A 23226-nucleotide genomic window follows, 5' to 3' on the forward strand; every position below is an offset into this window, starting at 1 on the left:
TGTTTTGTAAATATAATCAATCATTCCTAAGTAACTGTCAGCAACAGCTATTTTCTGTGAAGTGCTATTGAAGTGTGTGTGTGTGTGTGTGTGTGTGTGTGTGTGTGTGTGTGTGTGTGTGTGTGTGTGTTTTACTGGATGTGAAGCTGTTTATTTGAGATGTCATTTCCTGGAATGTTCTGGTGTCAGTGGACAAAGCCTGTGGCCAAAACTGCTGTACTTCAGAGTGTTCATTTGACATTCAAAAGTAAACATCTCCCACCCAAAATTCTTCCAGTTTATCATTTTCTGTGAAGTCATAATTTGTGGGTTTTGATTCTAAAGAAATGAAAGAAAAAGAAGGAAGAACACTGCCTGATTATTGAAATGTGGGACATATAAGAAACATATTTCTAAAAGTATGAAATGTGAGCATCCTGGTTGTGATTATTTCTAAGCATGAGAGTCTGCTCTTAAAAGATACTTATCTGTGTGCTCCTTTGCTCACTTGCTTAACAAGTGTTGATAGCACAGCATATCCTAGATGCCTGGACCAAAGAGGAAGGAAACATGGACCTTGACATCCTTGAAGTAGAAGAGATACTTGATTCAAAAACAGCCATAAAGTTGCTGCAAATCCTCCCTAACTGTGGCATGTACAGTTTACTTTGGATACCTGTAGAGGATGGGTATAAGCAGTTTGTTTGGCTGGGCAAGGGCAACCTCAACATAGTGAGTCTTGAGTTCTTGAGCTTTGTTTAGTAAAGATAAATAGGGATTCCTGAAGCACAAGGAAACAGAAGCAGGAATTCTCAACAGCAATGCACATATTAAAAAGGAGGAATGTGTGGTCAGGAAAGTCTTGGAATGAAGGGGCCAGGACTGTAGCATGGCAGGAGCTGTACACTTTTCCCTTGATATGTCTGCAAATTGTCAAGTTCTGGTTTAATGTGCATGTTTTACTCTTATAAAGAAGAAAAATGTTTCCAATAGCCTCCTCTTTAAAAAAAAAAAAAAACAGAAAAGAGACAAAAAGAGGGAAAATCTTGATATTATTAAATTGAATACTTTGTGAATATGTTGTTGACATAACTAGCAAGCAGAAGTAAGGAGTGGGGAAGGATTAGAGGAATCACCAGGCCTGCCTGACCCAGAATATTCCAGTGAAGACAGTCAAATACATGCCAAGATACAGGTTGCGTTAGAGTCTTAGATAGTCATCTCCAGTGATAAGATTCTCTCGGAAATGAAAACTCAGATGAGGAAATGTTTTTTGCCCAGGTTCTTGTCAGGTCTGCCTTGGAAATAGCAGCCCAGCCTGACTCAAGAAACACTCTGATCCTATCAAGAAACAGTATACAGAAAGAGAAAAATATATACTGTGGGAAAAAAATGGGTTTAGCAAACTCCCTCTTAGTAATGTCTTTTTTCAACAAAGACATTTGTTGAAAGAATATGTTGTGAGGACACTGTCCTTAGACATTTTGAGATTGGCAGAGCTAAAGAAGCCTCTAAAAATGACCATTCAAATAGGCCTAAAAACTGAGATTTATGTTGTTTTCATTTTAAAATTCCTGACTATCTTTAGGACCATGTGGTGGTTCCATAATTGGCCTACAAAGACCTTGCTTGAGCAGCATTTGTATTTACTCAAAAGAAAACTCTGCCTGGTAAAGGCTCTTTATCCACACTTTCCCTTATGCTTTATTTAAAATAAATGGATTATTATTTGAAATATGTTAAATCTTCCCTCTGCTATGTTTTTTTTTTCAGGAATCTTTGTTTTTCTACAGGAAATATTTATCCTGAAACATTTCAGGAACTCTGTCTACTCCTACTGTGGATTCTTTCTCCACAATTATTTTATGAACAACAGATAGGAGAACAATGACCCTGGACCCAGAGTCCTCATGAAGTCACTGTTCTTTTTTACTTTTAGAGAGCAATACAGTCACTTGTAAAGCTGTACAGAGAATCAACTTGTTTCGGGTCCTTAAAAATCCCCTCACCATTCAGTTTAAGTTTTGTTAATTTAATTTTATTGTATAGGTGATGGTTTGCTTTTATTTTTTTCTGAGAAAATTTTGGTCTTGCCTTTTCACAACTGTACTTAATGAAGCAAATGCCTATAACAGTTTGAGGACTTAGAAATGTCAAAATTGTATTAACCCTTTTTCTTGTTTTCCCTTTTTGGTCACTTCTAAAAGTGGGTTTATGATCATAGGGCATTTGTGACTCCTTCTCATGTGCTTTTAGGGGATCTTCTCATCTTTTTATTTAAATAAGTCATTTCTGTTGTGGTAAGTTATGTATGTCTGACTTTCACATAAGACCTATGGAAAACATTTTTTATTAATATTTTTTATTTATTTTACATACCAACCACAGTTTTGCCTCCCTTCTCTGCTCCTGTTCACTCCCCGACTCTCTTTTACCCCTCTCCCATCCACTCCTCCTCCATCTCCATTCAGAAAGGGAAAGGCCTCCCATGGAAGACAACAAAGCTTGGCATATCACGTTGAGGTAGAACCCAGCTCCTCCCCCCTCTATCAAGGCTGAGCAAGGTATCCCACCATAGGGAGTAGGTTCCAAAAAGCTAGATCCTGCATCAGGTACAGATCTTGTTCCCACTACTAGGGGCCCCACAAAAAGACAAAGCTACACAACTGTCACCCACATGCAGAGGGCCCAGGTTAGTCAAATGCAGGCTCCCTAGCTGTTGGTCTGGAGTCCAGGAGCTCCCACGAGCTCAGGTCAGTTGTCTCTGTGGTTTTCCTCATCATGATCTTGACCTCTACTTGCTCATGTAATTCCTTCACCTTCTCTTCAACTAGACTCTTGGAACTTGGCCCAATGCTAGGCTGTGGATCTCTGCATCTGCTTCCATCAGTTACCGGATGAAGGTTCTAGCATGACAATTAGGGTAGTCACCAATCTGATTACAGAAGGACAGTTAGACACCCTCTCCACTATTGCTAGAAGTCTTAGCTGGGGTCATCCTTATAGATTCCTGGAAGTTTCCCTGGCGCTAGGTTTCTCCCTAATTCCATAATGGCCCCCTCTATCAAGATATCTTTTTCTTTGCTCTCCCTCTCCATCCCTCCCCCAACTCGACTATCCCAATCCCTAATGTTCCCATCCCCCACCCCCTCCCTTCTACTCTCCCCCTTTCCCCAGTTTGCCCAGGAGATCTTATTTATTTCTCCTTCCTATGGTGATCCATGAGTCCTTCTTAAGGTCCTTCTTGTTATCCAGCTTCTTCAGAGCTGTGAATTCTACCCTGATTATCCTTTCCTTTACATCTAATATCCACTTATGTGGGTTCTGGGTTACCTCATTCAGGGTGATTTTTGTTTTTTTAGTTCCATACATTTGCCTGCAAATTTCATGATGTCATTGTTTTTCACTGCTGTAGTAATACTCCATTGTGTAAATATACCACATTTTCCTTATCCATTCTTCAGCTGAGAGGCATCTAGGTTATTTCTAGGTTCTGGCTATTACTAATAATGCTATGAACATAGTTGAGCAAGTACCCTTATGATATGATTGAGCATCCTTTGGGTATATGCCCAAAAGTGGAATCACTGGGTCTTGATCCCCAAAACCCAAATTTTCTGAGAAATCACCATACTGATTTCCAAAGTGGCTGTACAAGTTTGCACTTCCACCAGCAGTGGAGGAGTGTTCCCCTTACTCCATATCTTCTCCAACATAGGATCTCCTCAGTGTTTTTGATCTTAGCTAGTCTGACAGGTATAAGATGGTATCTCAGAGTCATTTTGATTTGCATTTCCATGATAGCTAAGGATGTTAAATGATTCTTTAATTGTATCTCAGCCATTTGAGTTTCTTCTGTCAAGAATTCTCTATTTAAATCTGTACACTATTTTTAAAATTGGATTATTTGGTATTTTGATGTCTAGATGCTTGAGTTCTTTATATATTTTGGAGATCAGCCCTCTGTCAGATGTGGGTTGGTGAAGATCTTTTCCCATTCTGTAGGCTGCCATTTTGTCTTATTTACCATGGCCTTTGCCTTAGAGAAGGTTTTCAGTTTCATGAGGTTCCATTTATTATTGTCAATCTCAGTGTCTGTCTCTAAGGCATGAATTTATGTCAGGGTCTTTGATTCAATTTCATTGATCCATGTGTCTGTTTATATGTCAATACCAAACTGTTTTTATTACTATAGGTCTATAGTAGAGCTTGAAGTCAGGAATGGTGGTACCTCCAGAAGTTCCTTTATTGTACAGGATTGTTTTAGCTATCCTGAGTTTTTTTGTTTTTCCATATGAAGTTGAGTATTTGTTCTTCGGGGTTGAAAAAGAATTGTGTTGGTATTTTGATGGGGATTGCATTGAATCTGTAGATTGCTTCTGGTAAGATTGCTATTCCTACTATGGTAATCTTACCTATCCAAGAACAGGGGAGATCTTTTCATTTTGTGATATCTTCTTCAATTTCTTTCTTCAACAACTGAAAGTTCTTGTCATACAGGTCTTTTACTTGCGTGGTTAGAGTTACTCCAAGATATTTTACATTTTTATGACTATTGTGAAGGGTGCTCTTTCTCTGGTTTCTGTACCAGCTCATTTATTATTTGTATATAGGAGGGCTACTGATTTACTTGAGTTAATCTTGTATTCAGCCACATCACTGAAGGTGTTTATCAGTTGTAAGAGTTCCCTGGTAGAATTTTTGGGATCACTTATATATACTATCATATCATCTGCAAATAGCGAAAGTTTGACTTCTTCCTTTCCAGTTTGATCTCCTTTGGTTGTCGTATTGCTCTCGCTAGAACTTCAAGTACTATATTGAATAGATATGGAGAGAATGGACAGCCTTGTCTTATTCCTGATTTTAGTGGAAATGCTTTGCATTTCCCTCCATTCAATTTGATGTTGGATATCGGCTTGCTGTATATTGTTTCTATTATGTTTTGGTATGTTCCTTGTATTCCTGATCTCTCCAACACATTTATTATGAAGGGGTGTTGGATTTTGTCAAAGGCTTTTTCAGCATCTAAATGAGATGATCATATGTTTTTTTCTTTCAGTTTGTTTATATAATGGATTATATTGACAGGTTTTTCTTTTTTTTCTCCTATATAAATCCTAGATTTTTATTTTTGTATGTGTATACATTTGAGGGAGGCATTGGTGTCTTTATCAACACTGGAATGGGTTCTTTGAATTGGTGAATAAGTACTAAAAGGAGGGTAAAGAAAAGAGAATAAATCTAACAGGTAAATTGATGGGTTATGGATTAATGGAAGTTTTTTTCTTTTTTCTTTTCATTTTATTAAGAGATTTTCTATTCATTTTACATATCAACCATGTATTCCCCTGTCCTCCCTCCAACCCATCCCCCATTCCCACCTCCTCCAAGGCAAGGTCTCTCCTGGAGAGTCAGCAGAGTGTACATTCAGTTGAGGCAGGTCCAATCCCCTCCTCCCTGCACCAAGGCTGAGCAAAGTGTCTCAGCATAGGCACTAGGTTCCAAAAAGCCGGCTCATGCACTAAGGACAGGTCCCTGTCTCACTGCCTGGGGCCCCCCTAAACAGTTCAAGCTAAACAACTGTCTCACTTATCCAGAGGGCCCAGTCCAGTTCCATGGGGGTTCCTGACAGATTTTCATATGAATCTCTGGGATGAAGCCTACTTGATCATGGTGGATGGTTTTTTTGTTTGTTTGTTTGTTTGTTTGTTTGTTTGTTTGTTTCTTTCTTTCTTTCTTTGTGTGTGTGTGTGTGTGTGTGTGTGTGTGTGTGTGTGTGTGTGTGTGTGTTTTCTTGGATTCAATTTACCAGTTTTTTATTGAGTATTTTTGCATCAATGTTCCTGAGGGAGATTGGTCTGTAATTCTCTTTCTTTGTTGTATCTTTGTGTGGCTTGAGTATCAGGGTAACTATAACTTCATAAAAAGAGTTTGGTAATGTTCCTTCTGTTTCTATTGTTTTGGAAGAATTTGAGGAGTATCATATTAGCTTTTCTTTAAAATTCTGGTAGTATTCTGTGCTGAAACCATTTGGCCATGGGTTTTGTTTTTTTTTTGGGGGGGGCGGGGGCGGGAGACCTTTAATGACCGCTTCTACTTCATTAGGGGTTATAAGTCCATTTAAATTATTTTTCTGGTCTTGATTTAATTTTATTATGTGGTACCTATCCAGAAAATTTTCCATTTTTTTATAGATTTACCAATTTTGTGGAGTACAGGTTTTTGAAGTATGACCTATTGATTCTCTGGATTTCCTCAGTGTCTGTTTTTATGTCCCCCTTTTCATTACAGATTTTGTTAAGTTGGATATTCTCTCTCTGCATTTTGGTTAGTTTGGATAAGGGTTCATCTATCTTCCTGATTTTCTCAAAGAACCAACTCTTTGTTACATTGATTCTTTGTATTGTTTACTTTATTTCTATTTTATTGATTTCAGCCCACAATTTGATTATTTCCTGGCATCTACTCCTCCTGGGTGAGTTTGCTTCTTTTTGTTCTAGAGCTTTCAGGTATGCTGTTAAGTCACTAGTGTGAGATTTCTCCAAATTCTTTATGTAGGCTCTTACTGCTATGAACTTTCTTCTTAGCACTGCTTTCATAGTGTTTCATGAGTCTAAGTATGTTGTACATTAATTTTCATTGAATTCTAGAAAATCTTTAATTTCTTTATTTTTTCCTTGACCCAGTGGTGATTCAGTTGAGCATTGTTCAGTTCCATGAGGTTGTAGGCTTTCTGTAATTTGTGTTGTTGTTGAATTCTAACTTTAAGCCATGGTGATCCTATTAACTACATGGGGTTATTCCAATTTTTTGATATTGGTTGAGATTTACTTTGTGGTCAAGTATGAGGTCAATTTTAGAGAAGGTTCCATGAGGTACTGAGATGAAGGTATATTCTTTTGTGTTTGGGCAAAATGTTCTGTAGATATCTGTTAAATCCATTTGAGTCATAATATATGTTTGTTCCCTTATTTCTCTGTTAAGTTTCTGTCTGGCAGACCTGTCCATTGGTGAGAGTGCTGTGTTGAAGTCTCCCAGTATTAGTATATGGGATTTGATATGTGATTTAAGCTTTAGTGATGTTTCTTTTATGAATATTTATGCCCTTGTATTTGGGGCATAAATATTCAGAATTAAGATTTCATCTTGGTGGATATTTTCTATGATGAGTATTAAATGTCCTTTTTCACCTCGTTTGAAATCTATTTTGTGAGATATTAGGATAGCTACACCAGCTTGCTTCTTAAGTCCATTTGATTGTAAAGTCTTTTCCTAACCTTTTATTTACTCTGAGGTAATGTCTGTCTTTGAAGTTGAACTATGTTTCTTGTATGCAGCAGGATAGATCCTGTTTTCATATCCATTCTTTTAGCCTGTGTCTTTTTATAAGCAAATTGACTCCATTGATAATAAGAGATATTAATGACCAGTGATTGTTAATTCATGTTATTTTTTGGTTCTGTTTGTGGTGGTAGTGGTGGGTGTGTATGCTTCCTTTCTATGGGATTTGCAGGTGTGAGATTATCTACTGCCTGTGTTTTCATGGGTTCAGCTAAGTTCCTTGGATTGGAGTTTTCCTTCTAGTACCTTCAGTAGGGCTGGATTTGTAGATAGGTATTGTTAGATGTGGTTTTGTCATGGAATATCTTTTTTTCTCCATCTATGGTGACTGAAAGTTTTTCTTGGTATGGTAGGCTGGGCTGGCATCTGTGGTCTCTTAGTGTCTACAAAACATCTGTCCAGGACCTTCTTACTTTCAGAGTCTCCATTGAGAAGTCAAGTGTAATTCTGATAAGTTTGTCTTTATATATTACTTGTCCTTTTTCTCTTGTAGCTTTTAATATCCTTTCTTCATTCTATATGCTTAGTGTTTTGATTATTATGTGGTGAGGGGCCTTCTTTTTTTGGTCCAGTCTATTTTGTGGTCCCTAAGCTTCTTGTACCTTCATAAGAATGTCCTTCTTTAGGTTGAGAAAGTTTTCTTCTATGATTTAGTTGAATATATTTTTTTGTGCATTTGAGCTGGAATTCTGCTCCTTCTTCTCTGTTATTTTTGGGTTTGGTCTTTTCATGGTGTCCCAGTTTCCTAGATGTTTTGTGTTAAGAATTTTTTGAACTTAACATTTTCTTTGACTAATGAATCTATTTCCTCTATTGTATCTTCAATGCCTGAGATTCTCTCTTCCATCTCTTGTATTCTGTTGGTGATGCTTGTATCTATAGTTCCTGTTCACTTATCCAGATTTTCCACTTCTGGAATTCCCTCAGTTTGTGTTTTCTTTATTGCTTCTATTTCAATTTTCAAGTTTTGAACTGTTTTCTTCACCTGTTTGATTGGTTTTTCTTGGTTCTCTTTCCTTTCTTTAAGGGATTTATTGATTTCTTCCAACTTTTTGTTTGTATTTTCCTTGATTTCTTTAAGGGAATTTTTCAGTTCCTCTTTAAGAGCCTCTGTCTTCTTCATTAAGTTAGTTTTAAGGTCATTTTCTTCTGTTCATCTGTGTTGCAATGTTCAGGTCTTGCTGTTTTAGAAGTATTAGGTTCTGGTGGTCCCATATTGTTCTTTATGTTGTTGAATGTATTTCCACACTGCCATTTACCCATCTGGGTTTGGAACAGTTATAGGTACAGGTGTTGATTCTTGTGATGTCTTTGTTGGATGAGTCTTTTGTTCCTTTATTGTTTGTTTCCTTTATTGTCTTTTGGCCTGAATGGTCAAGGGTTCTGTTAATTGGCTGGAGGTCAGGTTGAGTACGGTTGTCTCAGCTGAGGTTTGTGGGGGTTTGGGTGCCTAGATCCAGCATATCATCTAGTTCTTCTGGCTTGTGTGGGCTTTACTTGTGCCTATGGGATCTGTTCTTCCAGCTGGTGTGGGTTGTGACTGTGCCTATGAAATCTGTACTTCCAACTGATGTAAGTTTTGCCTGTGCCTGTTCTTCCAACTGGTGTGCATGGCGCTTGTGCCTATAGGGTCTGCTGATGTTGCTGTTCATGGAAAGGATGCTGAGTTAGGTGGGATTGAGCAACAGAGTAGATCTGTTCTTCCAACTGCTGTAGATGGTGCTTGTGCTTATAGGGGCTGCTGTTCTTCCAACTAGTGTAGATGGATCTTATGCCTCTAAAGGCTATGGATGTTGTGGGGGGATGGTTGCCCAGGGGGAGGATGATGGGTTCATTGGGTTTGGGTGGTAGACTGGGACTTGTAGGCTGCAGAGTCCAATGGGCAGCGCCAGTGATGGAGAGGCCAGCAGGATTCTTACCTGCTGGCTGGCTGGTGGGGCTGACATGGGAGGGGGAGGGGCATGGGATGTGCCCTGGGGTTTATAATCTAAACATTGGGGAAGTTTAGTTGCTAGACCAGTCACTCACCTCTTCTTCCAATTGATGCAGGTGGCACTTGTGCCTCTAGGGCCTGTTGATTGCAGGGTGGGTCTTGTAGGTTAGAGTTCATTGGGTAGCAGCTGTGGTGGAGGGGCCTGCTGGCAAGACTCTTATCTGCTGGCTGGCTGTTGGGAAAACATTTTTTAAAAGCTGGAAATTTCTGAGAACTTGCTCTGAGAGTTGAATTCATTTGTAAGTTTTAATAACACACTTGGCATCCTTACATCTCATTCAGCTAACATAGGCATTTCTGCTGGCATATACAAAAAAACAATGTGTATAAATTGATCTGTAAGCTGTATCATGCGATAAAGTAAGATTTGTTTAAAATGACTCTTTTAGACTGTCATTTGCCTTGTAGTTTGGATGTGGTATGGGAGAATCTGTAGTCATTTTAAAGCTATAGGCTATTTGAATGTTGCTGTTACTATTTTATCATTTGATTGGAATGTACCATTTTTTTGCTCAAGTAAACATAATGGAGGCCTCCAATTGCTCCCTTTCTGATAGAGAACCAGCAGGGATGTGACAGATGAATTCTAAGAGAGGATGAATTTAATTTATCCTCATTTTCTATAGTTTGCAATGGTAAAGGAAGCAATAGCTTCTGGGAGAAGAGGGGCCATAGAACATAACAATGTAGCCTTAGTGTCTGAGTAAATTTCCTCCCACTCAAGAATGGAGTAAATCTGGGATGGATTCGTCTGGAAGAGCTAGATACCTCATTGAAACAACATCATCATGTAATATGATGGCTTACAAGGAGGTTATTGTACTTTAGTAAGTGGCTATGTCATAACAGGCAAATCAAATGGAGAGGACACAGTTCCTTCTGCTAAGAGCTCATGGTCTGAGAGCAACGGCTTCACATGGGCAGGGACATTTGAGCTAAGTCTCAAAAAGGTAGGTGGTGGGATAATAAAGAACAAAATTAGAACTCTTGGCAGTCTGTGGTTTAAGGGGTGGAGGATGTTTCTGTAAGTCTGAAGCAATAGGTGAATGAAATGTGGTAGGATGTGAATCAAATGAAAACTGTCAGTTCATGAAGGCAGAACTGAATACAAAGCTGAAGTGGGAGGATGCTGTAGGTATCAGGAACCTTTGAAGATTTTCAAGTATGAGATTGACAGGCTAGGCTTTATTTCTAAAATGAAAATTCAGGTATATTCTTTTTAAATTTCTAAAATAAAACAAACAACATCACAATAATACTGAGGAACTCAGCAGGGATATCCCAACTGTGTTAAGGCATAGCTTTGGAGTTCCTAAGTATGCATATTGCTGTGGGGTAAGTTAGCCAGCTTCTAACTTACTAAACAAAATACATCAAAGGGGAAGTGATGGGATTCCAGGGGTGCTGCAATTTTGTGCCTGCCCACTTTCTGCATCATGCTAACTCTACACTTGCAAAAGCTGTGCTTTAGCCAGCTTCCAGTGAGTTCTGTTCCAGTACTTCCTAAACATAGGTCTGTGGGAAATGTTGAAATGTATTATGAACGTCTGGTCCAACATGCATGGTTACCTAGTTTTGAAAATCATCCCCAAACATAGAATTTACATTATTCCCTGTAAAACTGTGATTATTCTCAAATGCAAGCAATAGGAACAGAAAGTTTCTAGTGAGAATGTGATTACTGCAGGCTAAATGGAGTGTTGAAAGACATGGGTTTTATCAGATGGTTGCTTTTGATAATGTTAATGTTCTCATATTAGATCATCATCTGATTAGTTGGTGATAAGCCCATATTCTTGCCTGACACCAGCATCTCTAGAACTTACTATATCTTTGACTTTACAGCCCTTCAGCCCTCCTTCCCTTTAAATAACTCAAAATTTGAGATACAAATCAGATAATCAATCATGTGCTCAGGCTTGGGATCTCTTGGGTTCAAATCCTACTGTGGTGGTAGCTGTATTATCTTAGACAAATGATTCAGTCTATGGTGCTGCTCTTTTTTTTCTTTATAATGAGAACAACTGATCTTGAATAGTTGATGGGATGGTTTGCAATAATTTAGATGGTGACTGGCCTTTTGTAAGTCATTAATAATAATAATAATAGTAATAGCAACCATTGTTATTAGATCCTAATTACCAGAACAACAAATGTAGGTGGTCCAGCAGCGGAAGTAATCTCACAAACAATTCAGCTTTCAGGTCTTCATATATGTAAACCATTACCAATTCAGCTTGACCAGGGCTCAACCCCATAGCAGAAACACCCATATAAAGAAGAGAATAGTGGTTGGTCCTGAACAGCCAAACTCACCCATGACTGTCGATGAAAGTAATATAGGAGGAGGTCTTCCCTCATTGTTACAGTGAAGAGCATGTAACAGATGTCTAGTAAATGTGACATAGAATTAAAATGACACTCCTGCAGCATGAGAAAGGCAAGACTATCATCTTTTCCTATCCTTTGTTCTTTGTCAATGGCCTCCACCTAAATAATACTGTATATAGGAAGTTTATATATTCTTGTGGGAAAGATGGAACAAAAAGAAGCTATGAAGGGTTGTATAACTTACTGCCAAGTCAGTTGTTTGTTTGAGACAGAGAAAAGCACCAAGGCAGAGAAGATGGAGAATCTGGTGCTGTCTACAATTTATTTGCTGATTAAGTTCTCAAGAAATCTTGGCTTTCAGAATTATCAAGTGTCTGCAGGCCCAAGTGTCCTCAGAATCTCTTCATTCAAAGAAACCCAAGAAATTATGACGATCACTGATGCTTGTATCACTATGTGTGTTTTCTTTTTTTTTGTGATAATGGCATCCTTTGAAAGGAATATATCTAAAGTGAAACTATTCTGACTTAGTGTTTTAATAAATGTGTATGGGAAAATATAATGTACCAGTGTTTTAAAGGCTATATACCTGTTCTCTTTTCTATAGGCCACAGAACCACTGCACCATCCCATTTCAGGCAAACATTAGATCGAAGAAATAGTTTATGAAGTGCTTTGTACTAGAATTGCTGTTTCTAAAGAAAAAGAATGTATGGTTTCATATTTTATAGTTGAATAATTTTAAGTGAATTCATTTAAATATAATTTTTGCTCACATTGAACATTTTTTAGAAAAGTTTTCAAATATCATTATTTGTGTTTGTGAAATACAAAATACCTATCAAGAGAACTTCATGTCTGATGTTTTCATTTTTATGATCAAACATGAATTGAGCATGGAGAAGCATATACAGTTAATTACTGCATATGTCCTATGTGCTTGCTGTCTATTTTCTTACCTCTGGAAGATCACTGAACCTCAGATCATTATCAGAAGAGATGGATGACATTAAACATGGTGTGAACAGATCATGTATCTGTGAGAGTTGTTGCAGAAATGGAAAGTTCAGTGGTGGCAGAGAATCTTGGTGAGCACTGGAGTGGCCATGCTGTCCTTACTATGGTCTTCTCACTGGAGTTCACACAGAGTACTTTAGTAGAACAGTGATATGGGATATTGAGCCAACCAGCCTTATAGTGGTGATATTAAGGAAAAAAATTTCTACCATTCTGCAACATTGTACATCAGTGGAGTATTAATAATTGTATTTCACATTTTATGGTTTTTCTTATTAACAATAATAATGATGCCTTTGCTTTAGAAGTCAAATGAAGTGGACTCAAATACAATTTCTTGTCCAGATCTTACATTGACATGAAGACAAGAGTAGCCTATACTCAATTTTATATAAATGATATGAATTTTATATAAAGTATATAAAGGATAAAGTAATGATAGCAGTTAGCATTCTTGAACACACTGTACTCTGTTCTATCTAGGCAATCCTCATTTGGTGTAGAAGGCAGGAATTACAATTCCTCTTTTTCTTGTTCCTAAGACAAAGGCAAGGTAGAGAGTCTTTTCTTTCTTAGTCTAATAATTGCTTGTACCTTTTTCTATCTGATTATTTTTAGCTAAGAAATATTCCAAGCATTTAAAATGACAGAGGATAATAAATGCAGGCACATTCACCTGGATTTCATAAGTGCTAAGAATTTGGGGTATGTGTTTCAGATCACTGCAGTGGAAGAGATATTGCAGGCATGGCTGTAGATGTATCCAACCTTCTTATTAAATAATAAACACAGAACCAATGCAAAGAAGAAAGCCAAGAGGTCAGAGCTAAGAGCTAAAACCTTACCCTTCCTCCTGCGGTGGTCCTACCTCTCCGAACCAGAGCTATCCCTGTGTTAAAGTCTTTATATAGAGGTCCTGTCCTGCCTTCTCATTGGTTGTAAACCCAACCACATGACCGCCTCCTCACAGCCTGTCTGTATAGGCCTCCAGGTTTTCCATGATTGGTATTAAGATTAAAGGCATGTGTATCCAATAATGGCTGTATCCCTGAACACACAGAGACTTACCCAGCTCTGCCTACCAAGTGCTGGAATTACAAGCGTACGCTACCACTGTCCTGCTTTCCTATGGCTTGCTAATAGCTCTGACCCCCGGGCAACTTTATTTATTAACATACAAATAATATTTTAATACAAATAAAATATCACCATATTTCCCCTTTTCTATTTTAATAAAAAGGAAAAAAAAAGAAAAAGCTTATAACTAATATAAGAAAAACTATATACAAAAGGACAATAACTATATACAATATATACAAGTAATAAATACATAAACAATGTCTAGTCCATTTGTATTTGACAAATTCAGAGAAAATAATTTCATTATCTATCCTATTTTGGTAAGTCCAAAATGTATCCTAATTAATCTTCAACTATAACTAACTAAACTTCAACTATAACTAACTAATCTTCAACTCCCTCAGAGACCCAAGAAGGAAATAATATTAGCTAACAAAAATAAAAACAGGAAGTGCACATAAGCAACTTCCAAAAAATTTGTGAGTTGACAGAAACAGACAGCTGTCTGGACAGTCACCTGAGGTTTCTCCGAAGTGCTGTGGCATCATCTTCAGCCTATAGGCTTAGCATATCTGACAGACTCATTTGTGAAGTAGGATGTACACAAGGTCAACAGTTCAACCTCACATTGAGTGAGAGTAGTCCATGTACCAGAAACACCTGAATTCCACTAGTGTCATGTCATGATTCAGGATTTTAAATTCTGGAAATTGTTGATGGTTTTTTAATTCAGCTGTCCATTCTTCTTGGCTGTGTATATATGGCTTCATCTCAGCATCCCATTCTTCTCCATATCCCTCTATCAAATGCCAGTCTACTATTGAGAGGCCTGAGCTTAGTTACTCTTCAAGAATAACTGTTTCAGCTGCTGTTCCATTGCACATCAGAGGCCATCGGCCCACTGCCTGTTCAGCTGCCTTCGAAGAAAAGGGCACTGTACCTTTTTCGAATTGCGAAGGCCACTTCAGGGATGGTGCCATATTGTCCTGGCCTCTGAAGATGCCTTTTGATAAAGCCATAACCACACTTGTTTTGGCAAGAATCAGTAATCCTTTGTTTTATGTCCTGTCTGTCCATTTTGTCCTGTTGATTCGAGGATACTTTGTTGTCCAGTGGCTAACTTTTGCCACAATGAAAGTTAACTCCATATGCAGTTTCTTCAATGCCCATATTTTCTCTGAAGTAGATTGGTACTGCCAGGAGCCGACATGTCTCATAGTCATAACAAAAAAGAAAAATTTTCTAAGTTATTAAAACATTTTAAATGCCATATTCTGTAGATCTCTGAAGGGTTTGAAGATAACCTGTCTATCTAAAATATATCTACTCAATCTTGAAAACATACCTAATATAACTACAAGTTCTATTATAATATCTAACTACTAACTTTCATTTCTTTATATCCTAATAGTTGGTAATAACATTCAAGGATCAGAAAATTGCATTACATTGTTAGATGAACGGTACAATTAGAAAAATATATATAACATTTTCTAACAATATCAATTTCAATATATATAATTTGTATACAATATAAAACAATCCAATCCAATGTAAAGTATTTACATTTTTCTTTTCTTTCTTTCTTTCTTTTTTTTTAATAAGAACCTTAAATCTAATCTCCTTTGCTTAGCCTTTTTCCTAACCCTTGACAACAACTTGTAACCAACCCCCCTAATCAATGAAAATTATCCCAGACCCAAAACCCATTAAAAGACAAAAAAAACCAACCGCCCAACACATGGCTGAAGTCTATTTTGGACCTTTTTACTTTACCATCCCCTCTTATCTCCAATTGTAGCCCATAGTTAATAGTTAGACATGCTCTGAGGTTGTTTTAACATTATTCTGTAAATACATACAAAAGAGTATCACACTGTTTTATAATTTTGATCTAGCAAAAATGACATTTCATAGTCAGACTTATTCTATTTTACTCTTGATTTTTTGAGGTGAATGTTTAGTTCCTTAATAGCTGTCTTCTTTATTTTCTAACATACAATTGTATCCAAAGATGCCTGTGAGCATCAAGTTGGCTGCTTTCCACAAGTTTTGAATAGAGTAGTCACTGAGTTTAAGTATGATGGAATTTTCTTTATGATTTCTTCTTTGATTCTAACTATTACAATTTTCCTTAAATTTCTAAAAACACAGTGTTGTTAAGTTATTAAGTTCCACTTCTGTTGGGTAAAGGTTTACAAATATAGTCTCTAGAGCAATGGTTCTCAATTTGTGGGTCACGACCCCTTGGTATCAAACAACACTTTTACAGGGGCTGTATAGCAGATATCCTGCATACCAGATATTTATATTATAATTCATAACAGTAGCAAAATTACAGTTATGAAGTAGCAATGATAATAATTTCATGGTTGGGAGTCACCACAGCATGAACAACTGTATTAAAGGGTCATATGTTAGGAAGGTTGAGAACCATTGCTCTAGAGTATTAATTTTTTGGTATTTGTTGAGAACTAATTTTGGCTTATTACCTGATCTATTTTTTAAAACTGGATTGTTTTAACTTGGAAAAGACGGCATGTTACCCTTCCTTTTTTATGAATAAAGCCTAACATCTGTTTTTACAGCAAACATAATATTGTTCAACTCATGTATCAATATTAGAGGACTTTTTTTTCTGTTTGAACTATCAGATTTGGAGAGAAGTATATTTAATGTTCCCATGAGGATTGTGATTTTATAAATTTCTCCCTTGAGTTTTTCTCAGCATATCTTCATGTGGTTTGAGACTTTGTTGCTTTATGCATTTGAGTCTAGAGCTCTACTTTACTCTTAGAAATGGCATCCTCTGCAAGTCTGTTTCATTTTCTATAATTATCACAGAACCAGCACACTCTTTTGGACAGCTTTTCCTTTTCAACTCTAGTTTCAACATATCAAAATCATTGTTCTCTAGTTGACTTTGTTGTACAGTGTCAAGTTAGATTGTTTTCAAATCTCCAACCTAAGCGATTAGATGACAGGGAAGTTTGTTCTCTTTGCCTTGTTGTGCTTGCTTATGGTTTTTGTAATTTCCCAACCTTTTTTTTTTCATTCAAGTTGCATTTTTAATTTCCCTCCTCCCTTTCTACCAGATTAATTGGTTCACTTAATCCACCCTCCATTTTCCTTCTACTATCTAATTTTATTCATCTTCTGCTCTTTCATTAAAATATGTAAATGTTTGTGTTGATGCATGTCTTAATGAAATGAGACAGTAATCACAGATTGTTCCAGTATGATGTTCTCTACACACACACACACACACACACACACACACACACACACACACACACACACCTCACCATATATACTACTGCCTACTGGTGGTTTACTTATGCCTGTATGTATAAGCCCTCCAAAGATGCGTTATTACTTAGTTATTATAGAGATATTTTTTATCATTTTGCACTGTTTCTCTGCAAATATTTACTTGCCCTTTTTCTCAATTTCCTCATGTGCTAACAGGAATTATAGTAGGGTCTACTGTTGATCTATTTTAATAATTAAATGAGCTAGTTTAGTTCTTGCTATGTAAGAACGCCTCCAAACTGCACTGTTATCTGGAGACCATTCAGGTGTCATCATGTTTGTTGACGTTTTATTAACTAGTACTTCTTCCTTCTGAATCAACAGTCTTCTTCCTAAAATGGGCCCCATAGTAGTTCTGTAATGAACTCCCAGCTAACTTTAAAGTGCTTTTACTTTGTTATCTTTGAATGATGTGTAATCAGATGTAATATTATAGATGAGAGTTACTTTTTCCTGAAATTAGTAAACTACTGTGCTGTTTTCCTCTGGCACCTTGATTTGTTCTTACAAATCTAATTGCACAAATGATAGTCTGCACTTTCACCAGGATTTATTGAAAGGCATATTTGTTTTTGTTTTCTGTCTGTTCTTACTCATTTTGGTTCTTCCATCTGAGAGCTGAGAGCTGTGCTGTGGGTCAAGTGTGTGGAGTAAATTCAGCTGTGAGGAGTCAGATTAAGCAATGATATAAGGAATTATCTCCTCAAACATTTTTCCCTCTTAGAAATCAAGTGCCTGGGGAGATCGGGATCTGTCCCTGGTCTATGGTTAGGCTTCTGGAATCTGGTGCCTGTGGTGTGACACCTTGCACAGCCTTGGTGCAGTGGGAAAGGGGTTGGACCTGCCTAGGCTCAGTGTGCTGGGCTTTTTCTGACTCCCCATGGGAGACCTCGATTTGGGGGATGTGGGGATGTGGGATGGCTTGGTAAAGATGGCTGGGGGGTGGGAGGAGGGAGGAGGGGGCATCTGTGGATAGCATGTAGAGTGAGTAGAAAATTTCTTCATATGAGAAAAAATTGCAAATTAAAAAAAAAAAAGAAATCAAGTGCCTGACCTGTCACATAGCTCTTTGCTTCATTTGCAGATCTTCCAACTATTTTTCTTTACAACTTTCTACGTGATTTCCTCAGAACCAGTCTTTCACTTCATATTCCTCTTCAGTTGTGTTTCTAATCCTATTTAACCTTTATATTGATTTTTTAAATTATTTTTTTAGGTAGGTTTGAGATTCACAAAAAAGCTACAAAAGTTATTAAGTTACTCCAGGGTCTTCCATCCTATACACCCAGGTCTCCCTGTAGCTAGAGTTTTCTCACCAAGTTCTGCCAAGCCCTGGCAGTCCAACAGCCCACTTATAAAATAAACACACAGATGCTTATATTATTTAAACTGTTTGGCCTAATGGCTCAGGCTTCTTGCTAGCTGTTCTTATATCTTTTTTTTTTTTTTTTTTTTTTTTTGGGTTTTCGAGACAGGGTTTCTCTGTGTAGCTTTGTGCCTTTCCTGGAACTCACTTGGTAGTCCAGGCTGGCCTCGAACTCACAGAGATCCGCCTGGCTCTGCCTCCCGAGTGCTGGGATTAAAGGCGTGCGCCACCACTGCCCGGCTATTCTTATATCTTAAATTAACCTATTTCTATTAGTCTATAAGTTGCCACATGGCTCGTGGCTTACCAGTACCTTACATCTTGCTTGTCTTGGTGGTGGCTGGCAGTATCTCTCTGCCTCAGCCTTCCACTTCCCAGAATTCTCCTCTCTCCTTGTCCCACCTATACTTCCCACCTGGCTACTAGCCAGTGTTTTATTTATTAACCAATCAGAGCAACACATTTAACATACAGAACATCCCACAGCATCTCCCTGTTATTATCACAGTGTGTGTGTTTCAATTAGGGAACAAATGATGATGTATGTTATGATACATATGTATCATATGATGGTATGATTAACTAAAGCCTCTGTGGCTTATCCAGAGTCACTTAGTTTGTGTCTAATAATAGCTTTTCTCTCCTGGTATCCCAACCAGGTACCATATTGCATCTAGTCACATGTCCCCCTGAATCCCCTGGGCTGAAGGGTGCTTAGACCTTCCTTCCTTTCGTTGATTGACATTTTGAGGAGCATTTGTCAGCTATTTTCTAAGTGCTTCTTGACTGGGATTTGTCTGATGTTCTCCTCTGGGTTAAGCCAAGAAGGTGTTTTTTAAGGAAGACGATGGGTAAAGTGCCATTTTATCCCATTATATCAATGGTATTTACTCTCGAGGTGACTCATACCTGGCTGAGGTATGTTTGCCCTTTAGCTCCACCTCTTTCCATTCTGTACTGATTGGCAGGTGTACAGCTTAGCAATATTAAACTCATGCACATTCTTCTCAGCATCCATCTCTAGGATGTTTTCCTTCTCACAAAACTTCATAACTCCCTTTCTCCCCTGACTACCACCATTGAGTGAAACAGGAAACAGAGTGGAATGGAGGCCCACATCAGATCCACGCTTCCTCTGGCTCCCTCTCTGTTTTCAGGGAGATGTGTTTACAGTAAATTGCAGAGCTTGGAAATGTTTTGTCAGTTGTCTATTAGCAAAGTACCAGACTTAATACTTTCCTCCCCTCCCTCTGAAGATATTAAGTGAAGCTGACGTCAAGTAGACTAAGTGAGATGCATGAAAGAGTTGTAGAAGCTGTTAGACAAATTATTTAACATATGTGGATATACATCTATACGAATATATGTTTACACTCCTAGATGGATCTATTTGTGCATGCTTATCTGTGAGCACTACCTGTATCAGTGCTGGTACCTAGTTAGCCTCCTTTTGTGGATTTGTCATAAGAAGACACTTCAAGAGGAATTGTGCATTTTGAATAGTTTTTCTTTTATTGAAAATAGGGTTTTTTTCATATAATATATCCTGATTACAATTTCCTCCCCCACACCTCCCCCCTATTTCTCTCTATACCCCTCCCTTCCCATCCAGACCCACATCCTTTCTGTCTCTCCTTAGAAAACAAACAAGCATCTAAGGAATGATAATGAAATAAATAAGATAAAATCAAAACAAACAAGTCAGATAGGACAAAACAAACAGAAGAAAAAGAACCAAATAAAAGGCAGGAGAAACATGTATAGACACAAGGAAAAACATGATGACAGGAAAAAACACAAAACCGGAAGCCATTATATATATATATGTGTGTGTGTGTGTGTGTGTGTGTGTGTGTGTGTGTGTGTGTGTGTGCAAAGAACCTGTTAAAAAATGCCCTGACACAACAGTATAGACAAGGAACCCCCAAAGATGCCATCTTGTTTTCCATGGGCCATCTGCTGCTGGGCATGGGGCCCACCCTTAAGAGTGGTTTGTTTTCCCAGAGACATTCCCTTGGAGAAAACTAATTTTTCACTTACAAGTGGTTATCAGTAGGAGATAGCTTCTGGGCTGAGGACGTGGGCATGTGTCCACTTCTCTTTTCAGTTCTAGGACCCCATCTGGTGCAGAACACTGCCTCAGTTCCTGTGAGTTCATGAGTCAGTGGGGCTGTGTTTAGAAGGCGGTTCCCCACAGGTTGCTGTAGCACTCACCTTCACTTTCAACACTCCTTGTCTGTTATTTTCTTCCTTTTTACCTTCCCTCCCCTTCCTCCTCCTTTTTTTTTTCTTTTGCTTGTAATGCATTAAATGGTAAGAGTTTGAAATTTTGTACTTTGTAAGCATGTTTTTGGCCAAAGGGCTTCCTCTTTCTGGATCAACTTAATTGGCCAGATAAGCACTTCCTGTTTTTTCTAAGGAAACAAAACTCTTTCCCTTTGGTCTGATGCTTGACATCCAGGGAGTGTGTCTGGAAAATGAGCACAGGCTGTCTTCGGGATACCCAGTGTGTAACAGCAAAGGCACTGAGGAGCACTGAGCGGGATAAGACTGCAAACACCCGCAATCCGAACTGACTTGCCATCTGCTCTCACTGGTATTTTTAGCTGTTCCATGTATGCTTTACAAGACTTTGTAAAAAATAAACACAAATATGTTTACTAGTAATAATTCCCTTCCACATATTTAATCATAAAAATGTATAATTACAATCTCATATATCACATGGTGACAGTCATTAGACTAATAAGTTGGTATTCTTCCAACCAAAAACAAATTAAGTTGGCCTATTAGTTTACACAGAGATCATATAATTCATGAAGGCCTGATGTTTCTGTATTTTAGTTTAGATGGTTTGAAATATGTTCCTAGACTCTTCCTAATGATTCAAGGTTTGGAAGTGCTGGCCTAAAGATATCAACTGAAGGAGGTTCATTCTTGCCATCCTCTTTCCACATAAGGCTTAGCTACTGGTGGCCCATCCAACAACTGTTCTGTAGGAGCCACTATTGTCTCCCCCACTTTTTTTGTTTTTGTTTTTTGTTTGTTTGTTTTTTGTGGGGGGTTTTGTTGTTGTTGTTTTTGTTTTTTGTCTTTTTGAGACAGAGTTTCTCTGTGTAGCTTTGGAGCCTTTCCTGGAACTCACTCTGTAGCCCAGGCTGGCCTCAAACTCACAGAGATCCACCTGCTTCTGCCTCCCAAGTGCTGGGACTAAAGGCATGCACCACCACTTCCTGGCTTTATTGTCTCCCTTTTCACCTGGGTAGCAGTGTTTACAGAGATGGGAGATGCAGTTCCTAAGAAGTCTAGGTTTGGCATTGATTAACATCTAGATGATATTGTTCAAATCAGCAAGGAGTATCACAACAAAATCGCTTTGTTGCTACCCCTGACAAATAATTTCAATTTTATTTTTGTGTCAGATTATCAAGTCCAGGTTATCAAAGCAAATGTGTTTATCAGTTTATCAGTGATTCTGCCTCCCTTTGGTAATTGAACCTTTGGTAATTGAACAATCCTTTTTTTATAATTGTTTTTGTTTTTTCTTTTTATTTAATATTCTCTCATGTAATATATCCCAAACACATCCTCCCCTCCCTCCCTTCCTCTCAGTCCCCCCTCCTCCCATCTCTCCCAGATCCAGTCCTCCATTTCCCTTCAGAAAAGAGCAGGCCTCCCAGGAATATCAACCAAACATGGCATAACAAGATGCAAGAAGACTAGGCACAAACACTCATGTCAAGGCTGGGCAAGGCAACCCAGTAGGGGGAAAAGGGTCCCAAGAGCAGGCAAAGGAGTCAGAGACACCCAACTTCCACTGTTAGGAGTTCCACAAAAATCCCAAGCTAAACAACCACAGCATATATGCAGAGGACCTAGCTCAGACCCATGTAGGCTATGTGAATGCCACTTCAGTCTTTGTGAGCTCCTATGAGCCCTGCTTAGTTGATTCTGTGGGACATGTTCTCCTGGTGTCCTCAAACCTTCTGGCTCCCACAATTCTCCATCCTCCTCTTCTGTGGAGTTCCCATGCTCCACCTAATGTTTGGCTGTGGGTCTCTCTATCTGCTCCCATCTGCTGCTGGAGGAAGCCTCTCTGATGATGACTGGACAAGGCACCAATCTATGAGTGTAGCAGAATATCATTAGGAATCATTTCATTTAATTAATTAATTTACTTGTTTTTATTTATTTAATTTTTGCCAGTCATGTTTGATTCTACCATAGGTCCCTGGGCTGTTCAGCTTCTGATTCCTGGCCATCTCCATCTCATGACATGGGCCTCAAGTTCTGTTTATTCTTGTAAAATCATGCCATAGAAAAAAATTCACTCATTATTCTTTTATTTTAAAGATTTTATTTTATTTTTAGTTATATGGATATGTATGTATCTGGGTGTAAGTATGTAGGTATGAATGCAGGTGTTTGCTGAGGCCAGAAAAGAGCATTAAGTTCCTTAGAGCTGGAGTTACAGGCATTGTGTTGCCTGACATGGGTAAAGGGAACTGAACTTGGATCTTCTTCAGGAGTAGTTTGCCCTATCAACTGCTGAGCCATTTCTTCAGCTGCCTGGTTGACTCTTGCTGGTCAGTAAACAAGTCTCCCTTCCCCGATTTTTCTCAAGCTGCAATGCTCAACACTGAGAAAATAAGCAGACCCATAGTTCCTGACCTAAAATACCCATGGCACTCATACTTGGTCTCACTCTGAAACCAGTCTGGCAACAAAGGGCAGTGAGTAAAATGTGAATCCCAGAGACCTGTAAAAACAGAGGAAAGGCTAGTTAGGAAGCAATCAGGAGATG

At 38.2% G+C, this 23226-nt stretch overlaps 1 protein-coding gene across 4 annotated transcripts in view; it reads left to right on the forward strand.

Annotated features, from left to right (window-relative positions):
- Cpq (carboxypeptidase Q) overlaps window positions 1–23226 on the forward strand; it is a 429801-nt gene that overhangs the window by 264451 nt on the left and 142124 nt on the right. For 3 of the 4 annotated variants that reach the window (XM_052747578.1, XM_052747579.1, XM_052747576.1), the window contains exon 6: window positions 6419–6457. The exons of the other annotated variant lie outside the window; for it this stretch is intronic. In XM_052747578.1, coding sequence (XP_052603538.1) covers window positions 6419–6457 — 39 coding nt within the window. The remainder of the gene's footprint in view (window positions 1–6418; window positions 6458–23226) is intronic. 4 annotated transcript variants of the gene reach the window in all.

Source organism: Peromyscus californicus, unplaced genomic scaffold, assembly GCF_007827085.1.
Source record: "Peromyscus californicus insignis strain IS unplaced genomic scaffold, ASM782708v3 Scaffold_20__1_contigs__length_68692818, whole genome shotgun sequence".
NCBI classification, from domain to species: Eukaryota; Metazoa; Chordata; class Mammalia; order Rodentia; family Cricetidae; genus Peromyscus; species Peromyscus californicus.